Source organism: Sabethes cyaneus, chromosome 2 (assembly GCF_943734655.1).
Source record: "Sabethes cyaneus chromosome 2, idSabCyanKW18_F2, whole genome shotgun sequence".
In the NCBI taxonomy this organism is placed as follows: domain Eukaryota; kingdom Metazoa; phylum Arthropoda; class Insecta; order Diptera; family Culicidae; genus Sabethes; species Sabethes cyaneus.
The window spans coordinates 162,362,021-162,383,323 of NC_071354.1; the positions used below are offsets into that span (position 1 = coordinate 162,362,021).

The 21,303-nt window shown below is 36.5% G+C and overlaps 1 protein-coding gene across 1 annotated transcript; it reads left to right on the forward strand.

The window, feature by feature from the left end:
- Positions 1-1,841: 1,841 nt before the first annotated feature.
- On the forward strand, positions 1,842-19,421 carry LOC128736264 (mucin-2-like). The gene is made up of 2 exons (XM_053830741.1): positions 1,842-1,922; positions 18,303-19,421. Exons 1-2 carry the CDS (start codon positions 1,842-1,844, stop codon positions 19,419-19,421), a joined length of 1,200 nt encoding a protein of 399 aa, XP_053686716.1.
- The last annotated feature ends 1,882 nt before the right edge of the window (positions 19,422-21,303 follow it).

Here is a 21,303-nt window from a genome sequence, read left to right on the forward strand (position 1 = left end):
CTTTGAGACTGTGGTGCTGTTTTTCCCGAAAGCGCTAGTGCAACGAAATATGTGCGCAACCAAATATCTATTAACTAATTCCAGATACACCACAATAGATCAAAGAACTGGTCGCAGTGGTCCAAGGTCCCCAACAAGGAAAAAAAACTAATTCCAGATTATACGTTTTATGAACATGTAATGATCTATATGATCCGTTGAATTTATTTTCCATTGGCGCATATGTTTTGCTGAGCGTTTGTCGATATATAGCGGGTCGATAAATGGAATGACAAGTTTTAGAAAATTATAACAGCACTGGAAGCACTGATTACGTGCTTTGTCAATACAGAAGCATTTTTAAGGCACAAAACAATACATGTATCGAACGGTAGTCATTTATCCAGTCATCTTTGAGCCATTTTCGGTTTCCCCTTAATGTAGATTTATTGTGATTATCGCCTGGGTGTTAACTGTAATCTGCACTGCATTTCTTTTTACTATTATCGCTATTCGGCCAGCAAAGAGCTTCTAATTTTGCGGTGGTGTATGTGTGGTTTATCATTCCTGCAATGCTTGATCTACCCGAAAAAAAATTACATTTAATTTTGTAATAGAAACAATGCATCTACAACAGTTTTTATTGTAAACATTGAAACTTCTGGTAAATTTATTGCAAAAGTGCCTCAAATTCAAATGCAATTGAAAATTGGGCATATGTCGTCACAAATCAACTGCATTTTTTAATTATATTTTATTTTTTCGCTTAAAAAATACCATTAGAGGACGATAACTTTCACTGTAAATGAAAATTTTTGTTCGTGAAAAAATAGATTTTTTCATTGTTAAGATACTTAACAACCCGTCATTTTTATGGTAGAATCCCTCAAAACCATAAAAGTTATGGTGGACTACAATAAGTTTATTGGTTCGGTTATCTTTTCTGTCGATAAGTTTTATAGTTTCTACTGTATTTTTTACAGTACTACTGTTTTTATCATCCTCTTATGGTTATTTTTTCCCGAGTACTCTACCTGCCTCGTTGCTCGCGATAGTACTGTTCCCAATTATATCCATCCCTGGTTGGTCTGACAGTGCATTTAACTATAAGAGTGCCTTTTTGCACTCGAAAGGCTTCTCTGGGGTAATATATAATTCGGCACAAAGGAAGAGTAATGAAAACTAAACTAAAACTAAAACTAAAATATTCATACTAAAGTCACTTTGAGGTCGAATGACCTGATTGTATTAAAAGATGATTCGAACCCATGACTATTCGCTTGTCAAAAGAGACTGAACGTAAAATGTATTTTACTTTTTCAAACTTGCTCCTGACTTTACATGATTTCGAAATTCCTGCTATTTTCTCCGCTTCTCGCAATGGTAGTTTCAGGCTCCGCTTGAAATGAGCCACCACTTTGGACTAACGCATTAAAAATGGAATTTCATGTGATTACCCTCCCACCTGATGGTGAATCCATCTGCGCATAGTCATTCGTAGCAAAATCCGACAACGTTATCAGTTGATTTGCAGCAGCTCCGGCGAACACATTCAAGCAACTACGCTCGATGATTTGTCCATACTGTCAGCTCCACTCGAGAGCAAAACAGTTGGACAACGTGGGGCACTTCGTGTTCACCGGATTTAGCCAATCTGGCACTTACAGCATCATCTCTCTTCTGAAGAAAGCTAAGGGCATTGAAAGAAAGCCAGGTTCTGGCAGTCCGACGGTGCTGCGCGTCCGTAAAATACAGCAAAAGATGAAGTCGGTCTTTCTGACAGCAAGGTGGTCTCATGATTCCGCGCCTTTGGCTGGGAGGTCGGAGCAACCGACCAAACGGTGAAAAACAACTTGGCCAAAATGGACATTTTTATGTGGAAGCGTCAGTCGAGGCCGACCGTATCTAAGCAGCAGGCAATAACCCAGAAGGACCGAATGAAGGTACTGGTAAAAACCTTCTTTTCGGCGAATCGCGACGTCGTGGTTATAATTGATGGTGAGATGCTGCACGCCAACGACTGGAGCAGGTATTTTACGACTCCACCCAGGGAGTAAGTGATAACGTCAAATATATCTCCCACATCAAGTTTCTTGAGAAGATCCTACAGGTATTTACCGTAAATTTGACAGTTTGTGAGTAAATACTAGAGTACAGTTTTTAATTACCTACAATCTCCTCAATAATCCTGAAACCACTACTTTTAAAACAGATAATTCGATAACTGATGACTTTAGTTTGAATCAAGGGTTTTGAATGATCTTTTTCAAAACAGAGTAAGAAGCTTCAGATGTGGTGCCAGAATTATCTTTTTAAAAACCGAAAAATACGCAATGATTTCTGAAATATCTCTAGAATTGCAGTGGCCAGGAGACACCGAAAAAATCATTTATATAATCACTAGGATTTTTTTCTAGCGTGGAAATTCAATCACATTTTCATTTTTTTCCGAAAATTATCAATTTTCTAATTTTCAATCAACTTGTGTGAAGAGAATAGAAATATTTGTATCGAATTTCAATATTTTTAAACCTAGCAAAGCTTTCATACCCCCATATTGGTCTAGTTTCAGACCAAAACTTTCGGTTATAACCCAAATTGGTCATGAAGCGAAAGGTCTCTGTCAAAATTTCCAGAACTGATTTCACAGAAAATAGTAAAAATAATAACTAGGAGTAGGGTAGCCTGGGGTAATATGCACCGTTTAAGGAAATCGTGGTTTTTCCTCGTTAAAGCTTAAAGCCAATACCAATCTTATATACTGAGCATAATTTTATGAATATTAGGTCAAAGTTTCAGGAGCTATTATGCAAAAAAACCTTTGTGAAAAAGACGTGCAAAGTGGTTTTTGATATTGAGTCAAAAGACTGAAAACGCAACTAGCCGTGGCAAAATGCACCCATGCATGTTTTGAATCAATTAATGGGAACTTATTCAATAAATTTAATAACGAATTGTAGCTTGCTAACTGATAATGTTGAGTCTGGTCTTTACCAAATGCTGTGATTACATTTCCCAAGCGAGGGAGGAAAGATGAATTATTGGAGGTGTGTTTGCTTTGGAATTCCGTGTACCCCAGTAGCGTAATTGTTGAAACACAGTATTTAACACACTCCAGTGCTGACTGCAGTTGTTTAATAGTACCAGAAAACATATTAGATGTTCGGACGTAATTGCGTATCATTTCTAAAAAGAAGCAAAGCGAATAAAGGATGTTTGCTGAGGGTGCTTTCTGCCCCGAACTTTCGGGGTGCATTTTGCCCCGAACTTACACAAAAAGTGTTCCTGGTTAAAACGGAAGTATTAAATGTCAAAACTTCTTATGTTCAATCAGAATTGTGTAGTTCCAACCATAATTATACGAATTAAATATAACATTTACCGCCCAGGTAACCAATAAGCATTAGTATAAGCAGTAAATCAATCGTTTATTAGCATCCCTGGCGTTTTACACTGCAGGTTGCTGTTTATCAGCCTTTTGACTGCGTAACTGTTGTAAATTGGCATCCACCATTCTATTTAAATTCTTCTTGTCGGTAACTAGCTGCAAATAAGCATTGCCAGCACTACATGAGGGCTAGCAGTAAAGTAGCCGCATACCCAAGGAACAATTTTTGCTTATTAAACGTTTTACCGACTGCTTTTATTCAGCACATGCTATATAGCTGCTTTTCAAGTATGTCTAAACACCTCTGTTCAATGCTTATACAGTTGGTTTTGGAGAATTTAAACAGCACAGTGCTGAATATGGACGTGGAAGATGCGTTTGTATGACTGTTATGCAACGTATAGTAAAATGTTTATTCAGTACGTATAGATATGTTTATTAAACTTCTGCTGATGGCACTGAAGCTACGTTTATTCCACAGCAGTTCAACATTTAGCAAGCAAAAAGAAAAAAAATATGCAGGAAGTATTTTTATTTTATTTTGTGGGTTTCGTTATTTTCATGGCCATGTTGCATATATTATAATTTAATAAGAGACTTAGTAGGAAATCATTGGTTGACTCAAAATTCATCAAGCCTGCCATATACTTTTTTCATTCACCCGGATTCGAACTTACATCCTGTCAGTCGGAAGCCGTCAACGAACACATGTGAGATAATCTGACATATGACAGGCGCCGAGTTTTTAGCCGATGTGGATTTACCAGATTAAGTTTGTCAAGCGTGGAACAAAAATGGGCTAAAATACATTTAAGCGCTGAAGAGTAGTTTCTTAAATCATGTTTGGCATCTGCTATACTAGATTACTTTAGAAGTATTTATTCCGCACATGTTAAACATTTAATAAACTATTTGTACTAAAATAAAGCATTTCGCTTGTACCACCAGCAACATAACACAGTCACAACGCCGAGGACTTTTTTATTTTGAATATTGACGACGGTGAGCGGTGCTACTGAATAAAATTCACTGGAAACTAGAAATCCAGAATGTTCGGCTAGCGATTGTTCATTTAGTTAGCAGTGATGTGATTAGCAGCAGCAGTGATTAGTTAACAGCAGGAGTGATTCGTGCTAGTACTTTGCTGAGCTTATTGCTGCTTTAAGTCGCTCGCTGTCTGTGCAAATCTATTTGTCATCGGCTCTGATTTAGTTTTTTCATCCAAAAAACAAAAAGGAGCAGCGGATGGCACGAGAAGCAGTGGTGTTTTCGCGCACCGGCAGCGGGAGCTAGTCACACGATTACGGCGCTACCAGCAGTGGTGGTGGTATCGCCACTATGCCACCCGATCATAACAATTCTGGCGACTTCAGCCCGACGAAATTCATCTCACTGAGCAAATTCATTGCGAGTGACTCGCAAAGTGTCAAGCAGCCAGCTGTCTTTGGATATAAGTTTGTTAAATTTATCGGTAGGACGAGGGATAACGACACGCCGAGGGCAAAAATACACACCGTACAGGCAACAACACCTAAAAGGAATTCCACGACCAGCAAAGATTTGCGGCGACTAAAAGTGGTTATGCAAATGTTTTCTATTCTGATTGTATCTAAAAATAAAATAAAAATAAAGTGTACCTAATATAAATTTAAAGCATAAATTATAAAGTATAAAGTATAAAGTATAAAGTGTCATTCAAGTTATTGGTGTTATTGGCTGCCATCAAGCACCTTTTATTCCACACCCGCTCTTGGTGGTGCTACCGATACGTTTGTACGACGATTATTCGACACATACTCCATAATTCCTCTTAGAAATGCAGCTGATGCGTTTGGGCAACTTTAATTCCACTCTTATTCTACACTCGCTCTCAGCAATGCTGCTGATACGTTTGCGCAACGCTCATTCCACACTTATTCCACTTTTATTCCACACTTTCTCGCAGCAATGCTGCGCAACATTTATTCCACAGTTATTCTACACTCGCTCTCAGCAATGCTCCTGATACGTTTGCGCAACGCTTATTCCACACTTATTCCACTTTTATTCCATACTTTCTCGCAGCAATGCTGCGCAACATTTATTCCACAGTTATTCTACATTTGCTTTCAGTAATGCTGCAAATTCGTTTGTATAACACTGTCTCCCACTGTTATTCCATTTTTATTCTGCACTTGCTCTCAGCAATGCTGCGCAACATTTATTTCACTGTTATTCCACACTTGCTCTCAGCAATGCTACAAATTCGTTTGTACAACATTTATTCCACTGTTATTCCACTTCTATTCTGCATTTGCTCTCAGCAATACTGCTGATACGTTTGCGCAACGCTCATTCCACACTTATTCCACTATTATTCCACACTTGATCTCCGTAATGCTGCTGATACGTTTGCGCAATGCTTATTCCACTCTTATTCCACTTTTACTCCACAATTGCTCTTGACTGACACGTTTGCACAACGTCTATTCGACATGCATTTTCATGGTAGCTTTTAAGCAACCATTGTTCCACACCTGCTCTTAGCCGTACTGCCGATACGTTTGCATAACGTTTATTCGACTCTTATTCTGCACTTATATAACAACGTATAGATGTTGATTAGAAGCTAGAAAAAATATAGGATATGACGTTTAAACAACAGACAATTCAGCAAATTCGCTTATTCAGCACCGAATGCTACCATACAACTCTTATTCCACACCTGCTTGTATAGGTGCTGCCGTTTTGTTCCTTGGGTATTTTGCCAAAATAGCATTTCAGTAGCGTTTAAGGCAACTTAAATGCTTATTGGCTCGCATTTAAATCGCATTGGAAATGCCTATTGCTTACCTGGGCGGCGATCAACATTGTTAGTGCAGTTAAAAAATGTTAGCGAAGCGAAGCAAAAACTATAAGGTATACAGCCCTTAGGTTGTACGAACGGGTGACGTAGGACTATATATGTATAAGAATCTATGAGTACCATTATTTAAAAGAGAAGAGCGAAATATTCAGATTCAAATCTTCATTGAATGCAATGGTGGCTTTGAAAATACGTGGACGGGGGTTCATAAGTACAACACCTGCAGCCATTGAGTCATAGAAGATTTCTTTTAAAAATCACTTGTGTGTATCATAAAAGTTAAAATAGTAATGAACGAACAGCCCACAGATTATTGTATTAAATATGATTATGCGTAGCTTGACATGTTTCAATAATCTTACTTTTACTCGCTTGTGGCCTTTAAAAGGGCCATTGGTTACAAATAACATTAAAGCCAAAGCACGTTCATCGCAAATAGGCATGAAAGCATGAAGAGGCATAAAAGTTAACGACTTCGATTCACTGACTTTTGCTCCGAGAATGTTTTACTAGTTTACTTTCACAGCTTACCGCTTGTTACATAGCAGGGGTGAGGGGTCTCAAACCATCATAAAATAAATTCATACCTCCATAAACCCTTACATGTTTCCATTTGCTTGATTAGCTCTCGAGTTATGAAGAAATTTATATTTCATTTGAGAGCCTCCCCCCCCTCTTACAAGAGGAAGGAGTCTCAGTACACCATAGAAAAAAGTCCTACCCTCGGAAACCACCACATGCCAAATTTGGTTCCATTTGCTTGATTAGTTCTAGAGTTATGCAGAAATTTGGATTTCATTTGTATGGAAGCCCCCCCTCTTAGAAGGGGAGGGGTCGCAGTACACCATAGAAAAAATTCTTGCCTGAAAAAACCCATACATTCCAAATTTAGTTCCTTTTGATTGATTAGTTCTCGAATTATGAGCTAATTTGTATAGGAGCCCCCCTCCTAATAAGGGGAGGGGTCTCATTACACCATAGAAAAAATTCTTGCTTTCTAAAACCCCTGCATGCCTAATTCGGTTCCATTTGCTTGATTAGTTCTCGAGTATTGAGAAAATGTGTGTATAGGAGCCCCTCTTACGCCGTCCATAAGATTGTTTTCTCGCCCCCTCCAAAATTGCTGGCCATTTTATCTGTCCAACGACATATAAATTGTTCAGTTTCGTTCAGTAGTTTAGTAGTTATTAGCATTTGAAATCTTTCATTCCAACGTTACACTTCTATTTTCGTTTTCACAAAGTGCTACCCAGTCCCAGATAGTAAACAAAGACGTAGTCTTACGTCAAAAGTTATAGGTTATTTATAGAAAACATATTTTTGTTATTATTTACGTTTCCTTATCAGATAAAACGGCCAAATTGACACAGCATCCAAAGCAAACATCGATTTAACTGGAAGAATTTCTTTTTTGTTTTTAAAATATGTGTTAGCTTCGAAACGAAGGGGGTGCATTTTGCCTCGACGGTGCTTATTACCCCAGGTTCCCCTAATAGATAAAATGAATCCCTTGTTTCCCCTAAAAGATAAGGAAAAATTGAAAAGCATAATGAAACCACTCCAAATACCAGAAAAAAACCTAAATAGAAAGTATCTAAAAGTTAATATATAATAATGATTCAATAATACATAATAATAACACAAATCACAAAAAAGAACAAATAGTAGTACATGTTACAAAATGGGTCCTATGGACCCGAGCCTAAATTCAATATTCCAAAGTCCAAGAGAGCATACAATGACTTATGACTTATGACCCAAAGACGGATTACCTACGAATGGGCACAAATGACCGAAATACCAAATGGCACAATATATCTAATGGCCGAATCACGAATGGCCGAATCACAAATGGCTGAACCACGAATGGCCGAATCACAAAAGGTCGAAACACGAATGTCCGAAAGCCATATTTGGCCGAAAATATTCAGGGCCTTCACCTGCACAAATCTTTGATACTAACAGATAATTCCTACTAGTCAGAAAATCTAGGAAAATGCATGCACCTAAACAGAACTGGTGGGCTGCCCCCCGCAGTGGCCAGCGCTTCCGATGGCGGGTCACCGGCGCATACTCGCAACCTGTGACTGTCTGGCCCTGAATTATGTAGAAAACAGTTGCTACTGACACGGTAACTAGGTCTCGCACTTTATAATGAACGTAAATCATTTGCGGAGCGCTGCTAGTGGAACAAAAAGTTACAGAGGGAAAAAATTTAAGGGTTTTTCAGGGCGATATTTCAAATTCGCGGAGAGAAATAAATGAAAAAATCTATTTAAAATGTGTAAATGCTCTCAAAATGAACAACAAAAATTTTGTTGACGCAGTTGCGCTTTTATTAGGCGTTAAACAAAGCCGTTCTTCAAGCATGTTTTTTTTGTTTTATTATAAATAGTTGTGTTGCTTATTTTGTTTTTTATTTGAATAAGTTATTTGTTAACTACTTGCCAATTCATGTTTTTTTCTTGAGTAGTTTTTTAAGCATTCCGAGAAAATTCGGCCTTTCGTGATTCGGTCACACGTGATTCGGCCTTTCGTGATTCGGCCATTCGTGATTCGGCCTTTTGTGATTCGGCCAAATGAAATTTAGGCCTTCTGTGACTGTTGTTGAAATTCGGCCATTTGTATTTCAGCCATTCGTGATTCGACCATTTGTGTTTCGGCCATTCGGTACCAGCACACAAAAACGATAACATCAAGATGAATTGATGTTACTAGCTGTAGGGGTCGTTCTGCATTGGGAGGGCTTACTTAACGATCTGATTTCTGAAAGTAGATTCTTAAACAAACTATACAAACCTACCACGTGCAAGTGATGTTGCTTGCCGACCGATTCCTTTTTTGCCCTACATACAGGAGCTTATAAACGTGACCAATCGTCATGTACAAACATTCTCTTTGTCAAGACAGCCCTATTGCTATGAACAGTTGTTTTGCTGAGATAGGTGGTAGTCGCCATACATACACATACTAACATACATTTATTGTCTTGAGCACATTTATTATTTCTCTAAGTATACGCTCACTTAAATTTTGGAGAATTACGATTAAGTGGATAGAATATGGTTTTGAACTTTCTACTGTTTAGACACAAGCACATCCAATCAGAATAATGCAGTGAAATGCCATTTATTAGACCCTATTTAATAATCACATTAAAGCTACTTCAATGAAAAAAAAATCTGCTTCAAATCCTTTGATGAAAAATTACCGTTCACTAATATTTTAAAACAATCTAACATTTCCGCTGTTCATCGCTGAAAAGCAAACCCATAGTTATACCTGTGCTATTTTAAGCCAAAAGCTCTGTCACAATTCCTCCCCTCACTGCAGAGTAAACCGTGGCGGTGTGGCTGAATTTTGAAAAAGAAAAACTGATCGTTGGGATCGATCGAAATCTTGGCTGTGCCTTCTTGGCTGCCGTGGAACGATTAGATATAAATAAGATCGTTTAGCCGAGCTGAGCTTTAGTTCTGTTTCGAAAGTATTCTTCCGGTGTGCCGATTGCAAACGAGCGAGCATTCTACCGCAGAGTGGATGGTTTACGAAATTTGTGTGCCTAAGGTCTGAAGGGGTTTTGTTAGTCGAAGAAAAATAGTTTTGTTCAAGTTAAATGAACTAAAACCATCGCATAGGGCTGTGTTAAATCTAAAAGCAAAAGCAAAATGGTGAGTTCATAAGTTCTTTGGAAGAAAATTGGGAATATACAAATTTCATTTGTAATATGGCAAGAGTGAGTGATTCAACATTACAGTGCTTCAAAGTTTTGGTGCTTACAGAATGTCATTCATATCGGATATGGGCTCGTATAAAAGGATATTGGAAACTAATGAGTTAACGGCTGAATAAATGCATTTCCATAAATGCATTAATTTGTTTTTATTCTGCAAAAGTTTTTTAAGTTTCATTTTTTGGTGCTGTGAATAAGTCGCATTGCTTATGAAAAAACTGTTCAGTGAAATAGATTTCTTCTAAAGAGTCAATTACATAATATTCATTATTTCAAATTAATTTTATTTTTTTTTTACTACTTTTTATGAACTGGTATAAGTGAGAGTTCCGAAAAAATGGATAAATTCAAATTAAACAATTCAGACTTATAATCTCGTAAAAAATGTCGCAAGTATGGTACAAGAGCCTTATGTTTGGGAAAAAGCTGTAAGAATTTTAGTATTCTTGTTGAAGTTTGAAACCGCTGAGTGTCACGTACAAATTGAAAAAAAATTGAACCTAAAGAAGTCTGCCGTGTGAAAACAGCCCATTAATTGTTAACGTTCAAAAGTAATGTACTTTATTCTCGCTTATGTAGAAGTCTTAGTTTTGAAATAAGATCTTAGAAACGATCTTAGAACTGAAGACAACCGTAATAAATTCGAATTTTAGTCAAAAGGCACATGTTAAATCATGAGGTGGACAGAATCAGATGATTTAATTTATCTATCTGACTCCAACTTTCGGCATAGTAAAACAAATGGACTAAACAAACCTATAAACTATAAAACTTTGTAATACGGGCTAGCCTTCAGATACACCAGTGGTAGCCTTGCTGTTGACTTACAGTTAGAAAGCAACCGAAAATAGCGAGTTAATTTATCACACAATGCAGTTTCTAGGAGCTTTTTATCACATCGTCAGGCCTAAGAACGTATCATTATAAATAATTGGCCTCTGTAAATAATTAGCTTTGGTACCGGTCTGCAAGCTCTCCCACACGATGATGACATCAGGTTTGATTCCCGATCAGGTCGAGGAACTTTTCGGGCCGAAAATATTTTCGATTACCATTGCAGCAGTGTGGTAACGTTTGTTCTTATTCGCGAAATCGCAAAAAAAAATCAAAAAGTTGCCTGATGTAGTCCAATAAATTTAAATATTGCTTAAAATAGGGTAAAATTAGCAAAACTTGATACTTTCCGCTGACAATTAGGGAAGAAGATCAAAATTTACAAATTTATTTAAATTTAAAAACCGTTGCTCGATTTGGTTGCTTGCAAGCGCTTCGACCGCAGCCGCCCATCAACATAAGCGCAGTTAAATTAACTGCCTGCCAGCAGCTGCCAGGAGACCAAGACCACCAGTTATCGTAAATTTTTACTATTTAATAATTGAAATACAGAGTTATTATTCTTGCGAGTTGATTTGTAGAATAATTTCTAGCCGATAGGTGCAGAAATTTGGCTAATTCTTCATAAAATGAAGGAGTTACTAGAGCTCAAACCAAAACGATTTCTCGATTAACGCTCTGTTTTACGATTTTTGAGATAACATGGTTCATTTTTATGACGAATTTTGAATTAACGCGGAACAGCTATTTTTAAATTACAGTGGATTTTTCGACGATTTCTGGATTTTAATGATTATTTCCGCGATTTTTTGATTTGCACGGTTTTTTACAACGATTTTTTACACCCCGTGTAGGGTTTTTTCGTGTAGGGTTCGTAGTAAGTGAAGCCATTCCAATTTTCATCATTTGTTGGATGGATTTAATGAATACTCCAAAAGTTCTTGTGCTGATTTGACTAAAACACACTTACCTTCCGATCTGTGAACTTCGAAATCACTGAAAAACGATTATTAAAGCATATTATTGAAATTACGCAACTAACTTTATTTCTTAAATTCGTCGTACCGTTTTAAAATCCGTCCATCAAAAATTGTCATCGTTCGAACTAAAAATCACAACAATGTTTACGAAGCTAACGCGCTTGCAGGTCCGGCAAGTTTTCCTGGCTGTAGAATAACGACAATGCCTTGTGTGAGTTATTTTCATTTATGAATGACGGAATTAAAATGATTAGTCGACATTTTCTTCTTCGTCGCACGAGAAAACGTAGAAAATTTGACTGGTAGGACTTCTTTAATGATAAAAAGCATTTAAATAGATTTCAGCTCACTTTGATTGATCGCGTATGATATTCAACAAACTAAAATATTAGGGAATAACTAGTTTTGCATTGTGTGTCATAAAAATGCTGATATTTTTAATAATTTGTGTTGGATAGGACGGGAATAGGCAATTACGACGAAGCAGCAACATACCCTATTCCCCTCGTGAAAAAGATTTAAGTGATAGATCTATAGATCGATTTGAAATTGAAATTGACACAAAGGGTTGACTAGTAGTTAGTAGCTGACCAAGTAAAATTAGTTATTCGATATTTCATTGTAAATGAAATAAAATTTACAAAACCGTCAGCAATCAACAGAAAATTAATAAATTTATATTACGCGCATTTCTAGCGTAGATCTGCTGAAGTATTTCTGTCGAATTCAGTTCGAACTATTGCTGATATTCATTTATGAGACAAGACGCCATACAAAATTAAAATTTACCCACAGGATGTAATAACTTGAGAACGGCTGGATTTAAGAAAAAAGTTTATATGTACAAATTTATTCAAAATTATGCGTAGAATTTAATTTTGTTTGAGTTTTACAAAAAAAAATAAAACTTTGATATTTTTCAAAAATTTGTCTAACTTCAAATTTAAAAACAAAATCGAAAGAGTGTCCATCGATAGCTCTTTGTCAGATATTAGGGCATAATTTGAGCTATCTTAAAAAACCAGGCAAATCGGAGAGAATGTTTTTGAGATAATAAATTTTATGACTTTTATCATAGTTTTTTCTTTTTAAATTTTGAATTTGCAATAACTAAAGAACAGCTGGGTCTAAGAAAAAAGTTTATATGACATAATTTGTTCAAAATGATGCGTAGAATTTGATTTTGTTTGAGTTTTACCAAAAACTGTAAAATTTGGATATTTTTGAAATTTTAAAGATTCTTTTAAAAAAATCCGAAATCGTGTCCATCGATAGCTCCAGATTTTAGGGCCTAGTTTAAGCTAACTTTAAAAAAAAAATATGCAAGTCAGAGGGGATGATTTTGAGATAATTGACATTTTATAATTTTTATTTGCAGCATATTTGCTATAGTCGTAATCGTAGCCAATGACAAAACACTAAATATTACTAAAAATATAGGATGCTTGACGACTCCAAACATATCTCCAAATCCAAAAATATATCCAGAACATGGTTTTACATTTCATTGTTGAAACATTGAAACATTTGAAACATTTCATTGTTGCATGGTGAACAAAAATTTTGCTGTTTGTAAAATACTGATTTATTTTCCCAGAGAATTTGTAACAGTCCTAACCAGGGAACAATCGTGGTCAGAATTCCACGCATACTAAGATGCTTTCTAAACAAAAAGTAGTTAAGCATGGTATGAGGAAAACTATTGTTACAGGGTTTAGAAACAGATGAACAACGAGAAGCAAGACAAGGGAGCAATAGAAACAGCCATTACAAAGCGCTTTTAACTTTGGGGAAGTTAACCTGTAGTGGACCCTTCACCTATAATGGACCTCGAGTACAATTTAGCTCTTCTTATTTCAGAGGTAGGGTAAATTAACCATTAGTGGAGGACCATTTAGTGCTTGAGTGGCTTTCATCCATGAATTATTTTGAATTGGCAACGCCAACCACGCAACAGATGGCACTTACAATACGAGTAACTTTCGATTAACGCTAAAAAATATCAATTTATGTTGCAAATCTCTATATTTTACACATTTTTTAAAACAAATTAGAATGTCCGTTTTCCTTTTATGGACCTTTTGGTTTACAATAGGATAGCGACCGGGTCCATTATAGGAATTCTAGTGCATTTTGCATGAAGAGGATCCACTAATAGCGACATATTTTGCATTGTTAACCGTACAACGGACCCTCACTTGTTGAAAATGTCGATTTTAAGGCATTAAACATCAAATACGGCTTAAACTTTGTAATCTGAACTGTGTGGTATGTTCAGTACTTTCCGTTTCATGTCATACTTCCTCGGAAATAAGAAGTGGAGCACGGAAGGGTATTTTCGGCCCATTAAGCGATGGCACCTATTTTTTCGGTCTATAGCCTAGTTCTAGTGGAAGAAGTTTTGACGTTCTTTGAATAAAAAATAGTAGATTACTTGCAGTCTTGAGAGAATAGTTATTACATATTGAAATTGTATGTCGGCAAAGTATTTTTATTGGTGAAAGTAGAGGCAAATAGGCTGAATTTAGTAACCTGCTGAAAATACCCTCCCGTACCCTACAAAGTAATAAACCCCGAAACTGTGCCTGAGGACCATCATAGATAAAGGGTCCACTGTAGGTTAACTTACCCTAACATGACATGAAACAGGAAGTACTAAGCATAACACACATTTTAGTTCATAAAATTTTAGCTGCTTTTGATTATTATTGCCTTAAAATCGACATTTTAAACATGTGAGGGGCCATTATACGGTTAACAATGCAAACAAAGTCGCCATTAGTGGACCCTTTCCATGCAAAATACTCTAGAATTCCAATAATGGACCCGGTCGTTATCCTATAGTAAACCACAAGGACCAATAAAAGGAAAACGGACATACCAATTTGTTTTGAAAAATATGCAAAATATAGAGATTCGCAACATAAATTGATATTTTTTGGGTTTAATCGAAAGTAACTAATGTTGTAAATGCCATCGGTTGAATTTTAGCGTTACCAGTTCAAAATAATTCATCAACGGAGACAACTCAAGCACTAAAGGCTCCACTAATGGTTAATTTAGCCTAATTTTGGTTTCTCTTCAAAGAGATTCTATTTCTATGCTGAGCAATACAGAGAAGCATATATACTCAAAGTCCCTAATAAATATTAAAAATATTAAAATATTTCATTTAATCAAACTGTGTTTAAGTGGAGATCGCTCTCAAAAACTTTATTATTTTTATTCTTTTAACCCTCTAATGGGTAACATCGTAAAGACGATGCGTTCAAGCAAATGACTATTTTATTATGAAATTATACTCAGAAGAAGCTCTATATTTAATTTTCATGGAAAAATATTTATCTGGAGGACCGCCAGATATGAAACAGTCCAATTTCTCTTTTTAGTTTTTCATGCCTAATGCTCTACCCAAATATATGATCAGTCTAATTATATCACAAAGTTGAAATAAAACATGTAAATTACTGAAAGAAAAAATTCAGGGTCGCACACTTTGTTCTAGATGTCCTTTTTCTTCAAAAGTAAAAAAGGGAATATTCCATAATTTTGTTCGGAATTTTTCGGGATTCTTGCTTTTGAAAAATGATAACTTTTGAACGCATGGTCAGAATGTTGTGATATTAATCAATCAAAATGACAGGAAATCTGTTCTGTACATATTTTTCATTTTACGAATTCAAGACAAATTTCTTATATGGCTCTGGAGCCCCAAGAGCGAAGGCCGTTTACAGACGGTCTTACCCGTTAGAGGGTTAAATTTCGATTTTGAAAACTTCTCTACTTGATTTGACACCAACCAAAAGATTCGAATAAAAAACAAAGTGCAGCAAGGTATTCCAGTGGATCAAGGACCTTAAGCGCGATGCGAAAAAACGCCGTATCGAAACCAACCTTCTCTTGTATTAACAAAAAATAATTCTAAGTTTCCTCTAACCACAAAACGACAAAAGTTTGTCTAAACAAATTTTTTAATTGAGTTTGGTATTTGAGAATCTAAATTTCGGAGATGTGATTTTATGTATGTAGCTTCTGTTTGAATTTGGTTTGCTGGCCACTCGAGTTTTAGCTGCACAATTATTTTTTATCCCCGAACCTGATCGCTATAAAAGATATAAATTTCTCTTCTAACAAAAGACTAATTTTTCTTCTCGCGAAAAATTTGAAATTTTATTAAGCATCTTTTGACGTAGAACTACGTCTTTGTTTACTATACTGGGACTGGGTAGCACTTTGTGAAAACGAAAATAGAAGTGTAACGTTTGAATGAAAGATTTTAAATGCTAATACCAACTAAACTACTGAACGAAACTGAACAAGTTATATGTCGCTGGACAGATAAAATGATCAGCAATTTTATGGAGGGGTTAAGAGAGTAATATTATGGACTCCTACACAAATGAAACACAAATATCTTCAGAACTCGAGATTTAATCAAGCAAATGGAACCAAATTTGGCATGTGGGGGTTTTTGGAGGCATGAATTTATTTTATGATGGTTTGAGTTTTGAGACCCCTCACCCCTGTGGTAGGAAGATAAGGACTCCCATCAAATGAAACAGAAATTTTTGCGTATGTGCCATATTGTCTGCTATGTAACAAGCGGTAAGCTGTGAAAGTAAACTAGGAAAACCTTCTCGGAGCAAAAGAAGTGATTCGACGCCGCTAACTTACGTGCCTGTTGCCATTCATGTCAAAAGAGAAGGACATCCGAATGAAACGTCATATTTATATTTGCAATGAAAGTGCTTTGGCTTTAATGTTATTTGTAACCAATGGTCCTTTTAAAGGCCACAAGCGATTTAAGCAAGATTATTGCAACATGTCAAGCTGCGCATAATCAAATTTAATACAATGATCTGTGGGCTAATCATTTATTACTATTTCAATCTATATGATGCACACAAGTTGCACAAGATTTGAAAAGAAATCTCTATGTTCAATGGTTGCAGGCGTTGTATTTATGAACCCCCGTCCACGTATTTTTAAAGCCATCATTGCATTCAATGAAGAATCGAATTTGAATATTTCGCTCTTCTCTTTTAAACATTCACTTAACCCTCTAACGGGTAAGGCCGTCTGTAAACGGCCTTCGCTTTTGGAGCTCCAGAGCCGCATACGAAATTTGTTTTGAATTGACAACATGCAAAAAGTGTTCAGAAGAGATTTCTTGACATTTTGATATTAATATCACATCATTCTGACTATGCATTCAAAAGTTATCATTTTTCAAAAACAAAAATTCCGAAAAATTTCGATAATAATTAATGCGCGAATATTTCCTTTTTTACTTTTGATGAAATAGCACATCTAGAACAAAATGATTGACCTTAAGATTTTTCTATGAGTAAATTTCATGCTTTATATCAATTTTGTAATGTATTTGAATTGAAAAAATGTCTGGGTAGAGCGTTAGACATGAAAAACTAAAAAGAGAAATTGGACTTTTTCTAACCTGGCGCTCGTCCAGATAATTATTTTTGCATGAAAATCAGAATTTAAGGTTTTTTTGAGTGTACTTTCATGATAAAACAGTCATTAGCTTGATCGCATCGTTTTTACGATGTTGCCCGTTAGAGGGTTAAACAATGGCACTGACAGATTCCTATAAACATACATATGCCAGAAATGTTGTTTACATTAGTCTTTGATCTAATGATCTGATGTAGTCCTACGTCCCCCTTTCGTACTACCCTTAGGGCTATATACCTTGTAGTTTTTTTCATTTTCCAGTATGCTTAAGAATAGCTGTTCTTTTAAAATACTTTTTTCCATAGACGTACAAAACAACTTTAAATTAATTACGCTCATTAGTTTCATTAACTGCACTCATTTCTACTGGGCAGGCAATCGACCGTTGATATTTTCTCACACTTCACAACATAGTGGGGCCCAAAATTAGTATTTTGCCAGACCAAAATTACGGGATCCCAGCCTTAACTTTTGCACGGTTGCGGTTGGTATCATTCGCTTGTTGTTGTTCTATTCGAAAAGTCACTTCTCCTGATTCTAGTGAATGCCGGGGTGATCTTAATTTCCATGCGACCGTCGATTCGCATATTTCGCACTGAAAAAATATAGCGGAACTAGTTTGCAGGAACTTTGCAGAGGTCAAGTTTTTTTCTATCCTTAATAATATTCATTTTAACAGCATATTTATCGATCGTTGAATATGTCTATCTCTTTCAAAATTGCTGGTAGGTACTGAGAAAGATCAAGATCAAGACAGAAAGGATTCAAAACGACCTGAAATGAATACGTCATTATAGTATCGTCTTGCATTTTTAAATTTTACTTATTTTGGGTGTGGTGAATTCTCAGTGTGAAATATTTAATCCCAATGAACAAACCAATGAACAAAATTTTTGGCCAAAAAACGATTCTTTCGAAATAATCTGCAATTGAATTTATTTATTTACTTTTCTTAATTGGGCTTTCAACCGACACCTGATTCGCTCCAAAAGCTATTTTATTTCTATGTATTAGTGAAATAATATTTTGTTACTATATATTTAAATGACTGTATATTCTATTCTCAAATTTCAGATTCATAAAATCTTCATCCTATTGGCACTAGTTGTTGCTGTTCAATCCGCCTTCAGCGGATACGAATACATTCCTCCAGCTTGTCCGTTGGTCCTCCCGAGCACGCAGTACGTCACAACTACCGCGACGTTCTACCAAACACAAACGACGACCATTGATAGGCCTGCTATACCCAGCACGATAACACGAGTTTCCTCAATCATTGTAACTTCTGCCTACACCCAAAGCGTTCCCGTGTATAGTACAATCACCTCCACAAACTCGTTCACCGTAACGCAACCTGCTGGACCTCCAAGGACAAGCACTATTACCGTTACGCAACCACCCATTGTTTCAACGATTGTTTCAACTGTCGTACGTCCTACACCAGTGTATAAAACAATCACAAACTACGAAACGGTTCAGCTACCGCCAGTGACACTTCCACCTCAAACAGTTGTCAAAACCGTCCAAGCAGCACCGGTTACTAGAATTCAGACCTCTACGTATACAGTAACCATCCCTATTACTTCGATTGTTAGAGAGGTCGTGCAAGTGCCAGGACCAACGGTAACTCTGCCACCACAAGTCACTTACTATACCAAAACGCTTCCGCCGGTGGAACGAACCAGCACCGCTTACATTACGAAAACTTCTACCGCAGTTCAGTACGATACCGTCACGCTACCCCCGGAAACCTTCACTCTTCCGGCCCAAACGGTTTTCCGAACCACAACGTTACCAGGAACAACGGTGACCACTACTTCGGTAATCGCAACTCCGACGCCAGTCTACCGAACTATCACACACACTCAATCGATTACACTACCTCCGCCGCCAGCCTCTACCAGAACTATCTATTCGACCGTTACACCTCCCCCCGTCACACAGATCATCCCATCGGTAAGCACCGTAATAAACCGTGTAACAGAAACCATTTCGCGCACAGTTACCAGTACGGCTGTGACTCCACAACTACAGTATGTAACAAAAACCATAACCCTACCGGCAGTCACGCAAACCGTCTGTCGACCAACCAATGCATACCTCCCAGCGCACGAAGAAGCCACACAAATACGAGCTCTGCCGAGGCCACAATATAATGATTATCAGCTACGATATAACGACATCTACCCGTAAGGACGCTGAACCGGATGCTTGATAAACATGTGACACTGCTATTGAAGAAGACTAATCTCTGAATGGACATTAGGCTAAAGCGAAAATATTGTTAAATAAATTAGGAGCACAAGCAAGAAGAAATTTTAAGATAATAATTATTCTTCGTGATACTGAATTGATTAGTTGTTCAAAAGTAATTAATTTTCGATAATTATTGACGAAGAGGACAGTAAGTAGAAAGTTCGTGGAAAAGGCATTAAAGTTTTAAAGTTTATTCGTTTCTTAGTGATTTGAAAGTAAAAAGATACTGCTAAACTGAACAGTATAGGTTTTTTATTACTTCTTTTTTCTGTAAAAAACGGGTAAAATTACCGAGTCTAAAATTTTATACTGGCAATTTAGCAATCCTATTGGTTAGCGTATAAATGAATAGCTTAGTTTTAGTTGCCTCATTTCTAGATTTTAGCATTGTGCCGATTCAAATATTTTTCACATTCAGGTTTTCATTTTCCCTCAGCTATTTTTCAGATGAAAAAATATCATTCTTGCAACGATCAAATATGTTTTTGTTCATGACTTTTTTTGTGAAATTGTCCTTTAAAAAACGTTCAAAACGCACGAAATGCTGTATTCCGTCACCTACGTTTTTAAATAAACATGTCTTATTTACTCATTTACAATAAGTTCTAATAAAATATCGAAACAAACTGGTTGTTGGCAAGGTTGCACACTTTGCAACTCATTTCCTAATTATTCCTAAATCGTTAATTGTCGAGATTGGCTTTGGTTGACAAGGATAATAAACAGCACCGTCAGCATTCTTTGTATCATAAGAATGGTTCTGAGTTTGCAACTCGAGTTGTAGGATCATCATCGCTCTGAGGTAGTGGATACATTTCTTCTTCATTGAGTGCAACATTTCCGGTTTCTTCTGTATCTCACGTAATCTGTTTTTTAATTTCATCCGTTTCGAAGTCAGATGTTCGTAGACCTTCGTTTTCCAATAGTTGCAGTTGTATTTTATACGACCTCATATACCCCCATGTAGAATTAAGTGGAGACTAAGTCTCACACGTAAATAATTGCCGATTCTAGCTAACCTCTGCGAGCCATCTTTACATTTGTCCAACCTGTCACTGCATGTATTCTGTTTGAGGGCCGATATTTCGTTCCGTATGTTCTCACCCATTTCAGGATCTTACCTACGAGTAGTCTACAGTGGAAATTATGATAACAATAGATATATACTTCATATACATATTCATATACTTCAGCGTTGCCGAATGCAATCTCTCTATCTCTGCATTACGTAGATACATTACAAACAAATTCATGCAAATTTGACTAAACTTTGACTAATTGAACACATATTCATTAAGCTTTTAGTTCGTTTGTAAAAATTTAGATGTTCTTCCCAAAATTTAGCGTAGGGGAAGGGCGGTAAAGACGGACACCTTAAGGTAAAGACTCAATATCTACTCAAATATAACTGTATTGATCGCAATTTTCGCACAAACTGAACCTTTTAGTCTCTGTCTAATAAAGTTACAACGTGTGCTGGAAAATTTCTTCCAAAATTTAAACTTTTTTTAATATTATAAACAGCATGTATAAATCAAAGTTTCTGCGCATGGGCGGGAAAGACGGACACTTGATATGGGAAAGACGGACACTCGCAAAAAGGTGTCACGCGTCGTCGAATTATCAGTATTAAGCAAGATTAACATATTTCATCATGTATTTAGGAAATAATTGGTTTGGGAAAACACCCTTCCCGATCCCCCCCCTTTGAGCGAGAAAATAAAATGGTTCCCTTCAATATTTTAATTGGTGACGAATTAATCGTTTCTAAAAGTTGGCCTATTCCAACTGCTATATGACTTCTGGTTACTTTTACATA

Bases quoted from the DNA above. Each gene is read 5' to 3' on its own strand.
- LOC128736264 (XM_053830741.1), top strand. From the start codon at position 1,842: ATGGACATTTTTATGTGGAAGCGTCAGTCGAGGCCGACCGTATCTAAG. The intron at 1,923-18,302 runs GTACTGGTAAAA...CTCAAATTTCAG, and splicing joins CCCAGAAGGACCGAATGAAG to ATTCATAAAATCTTCATCCT.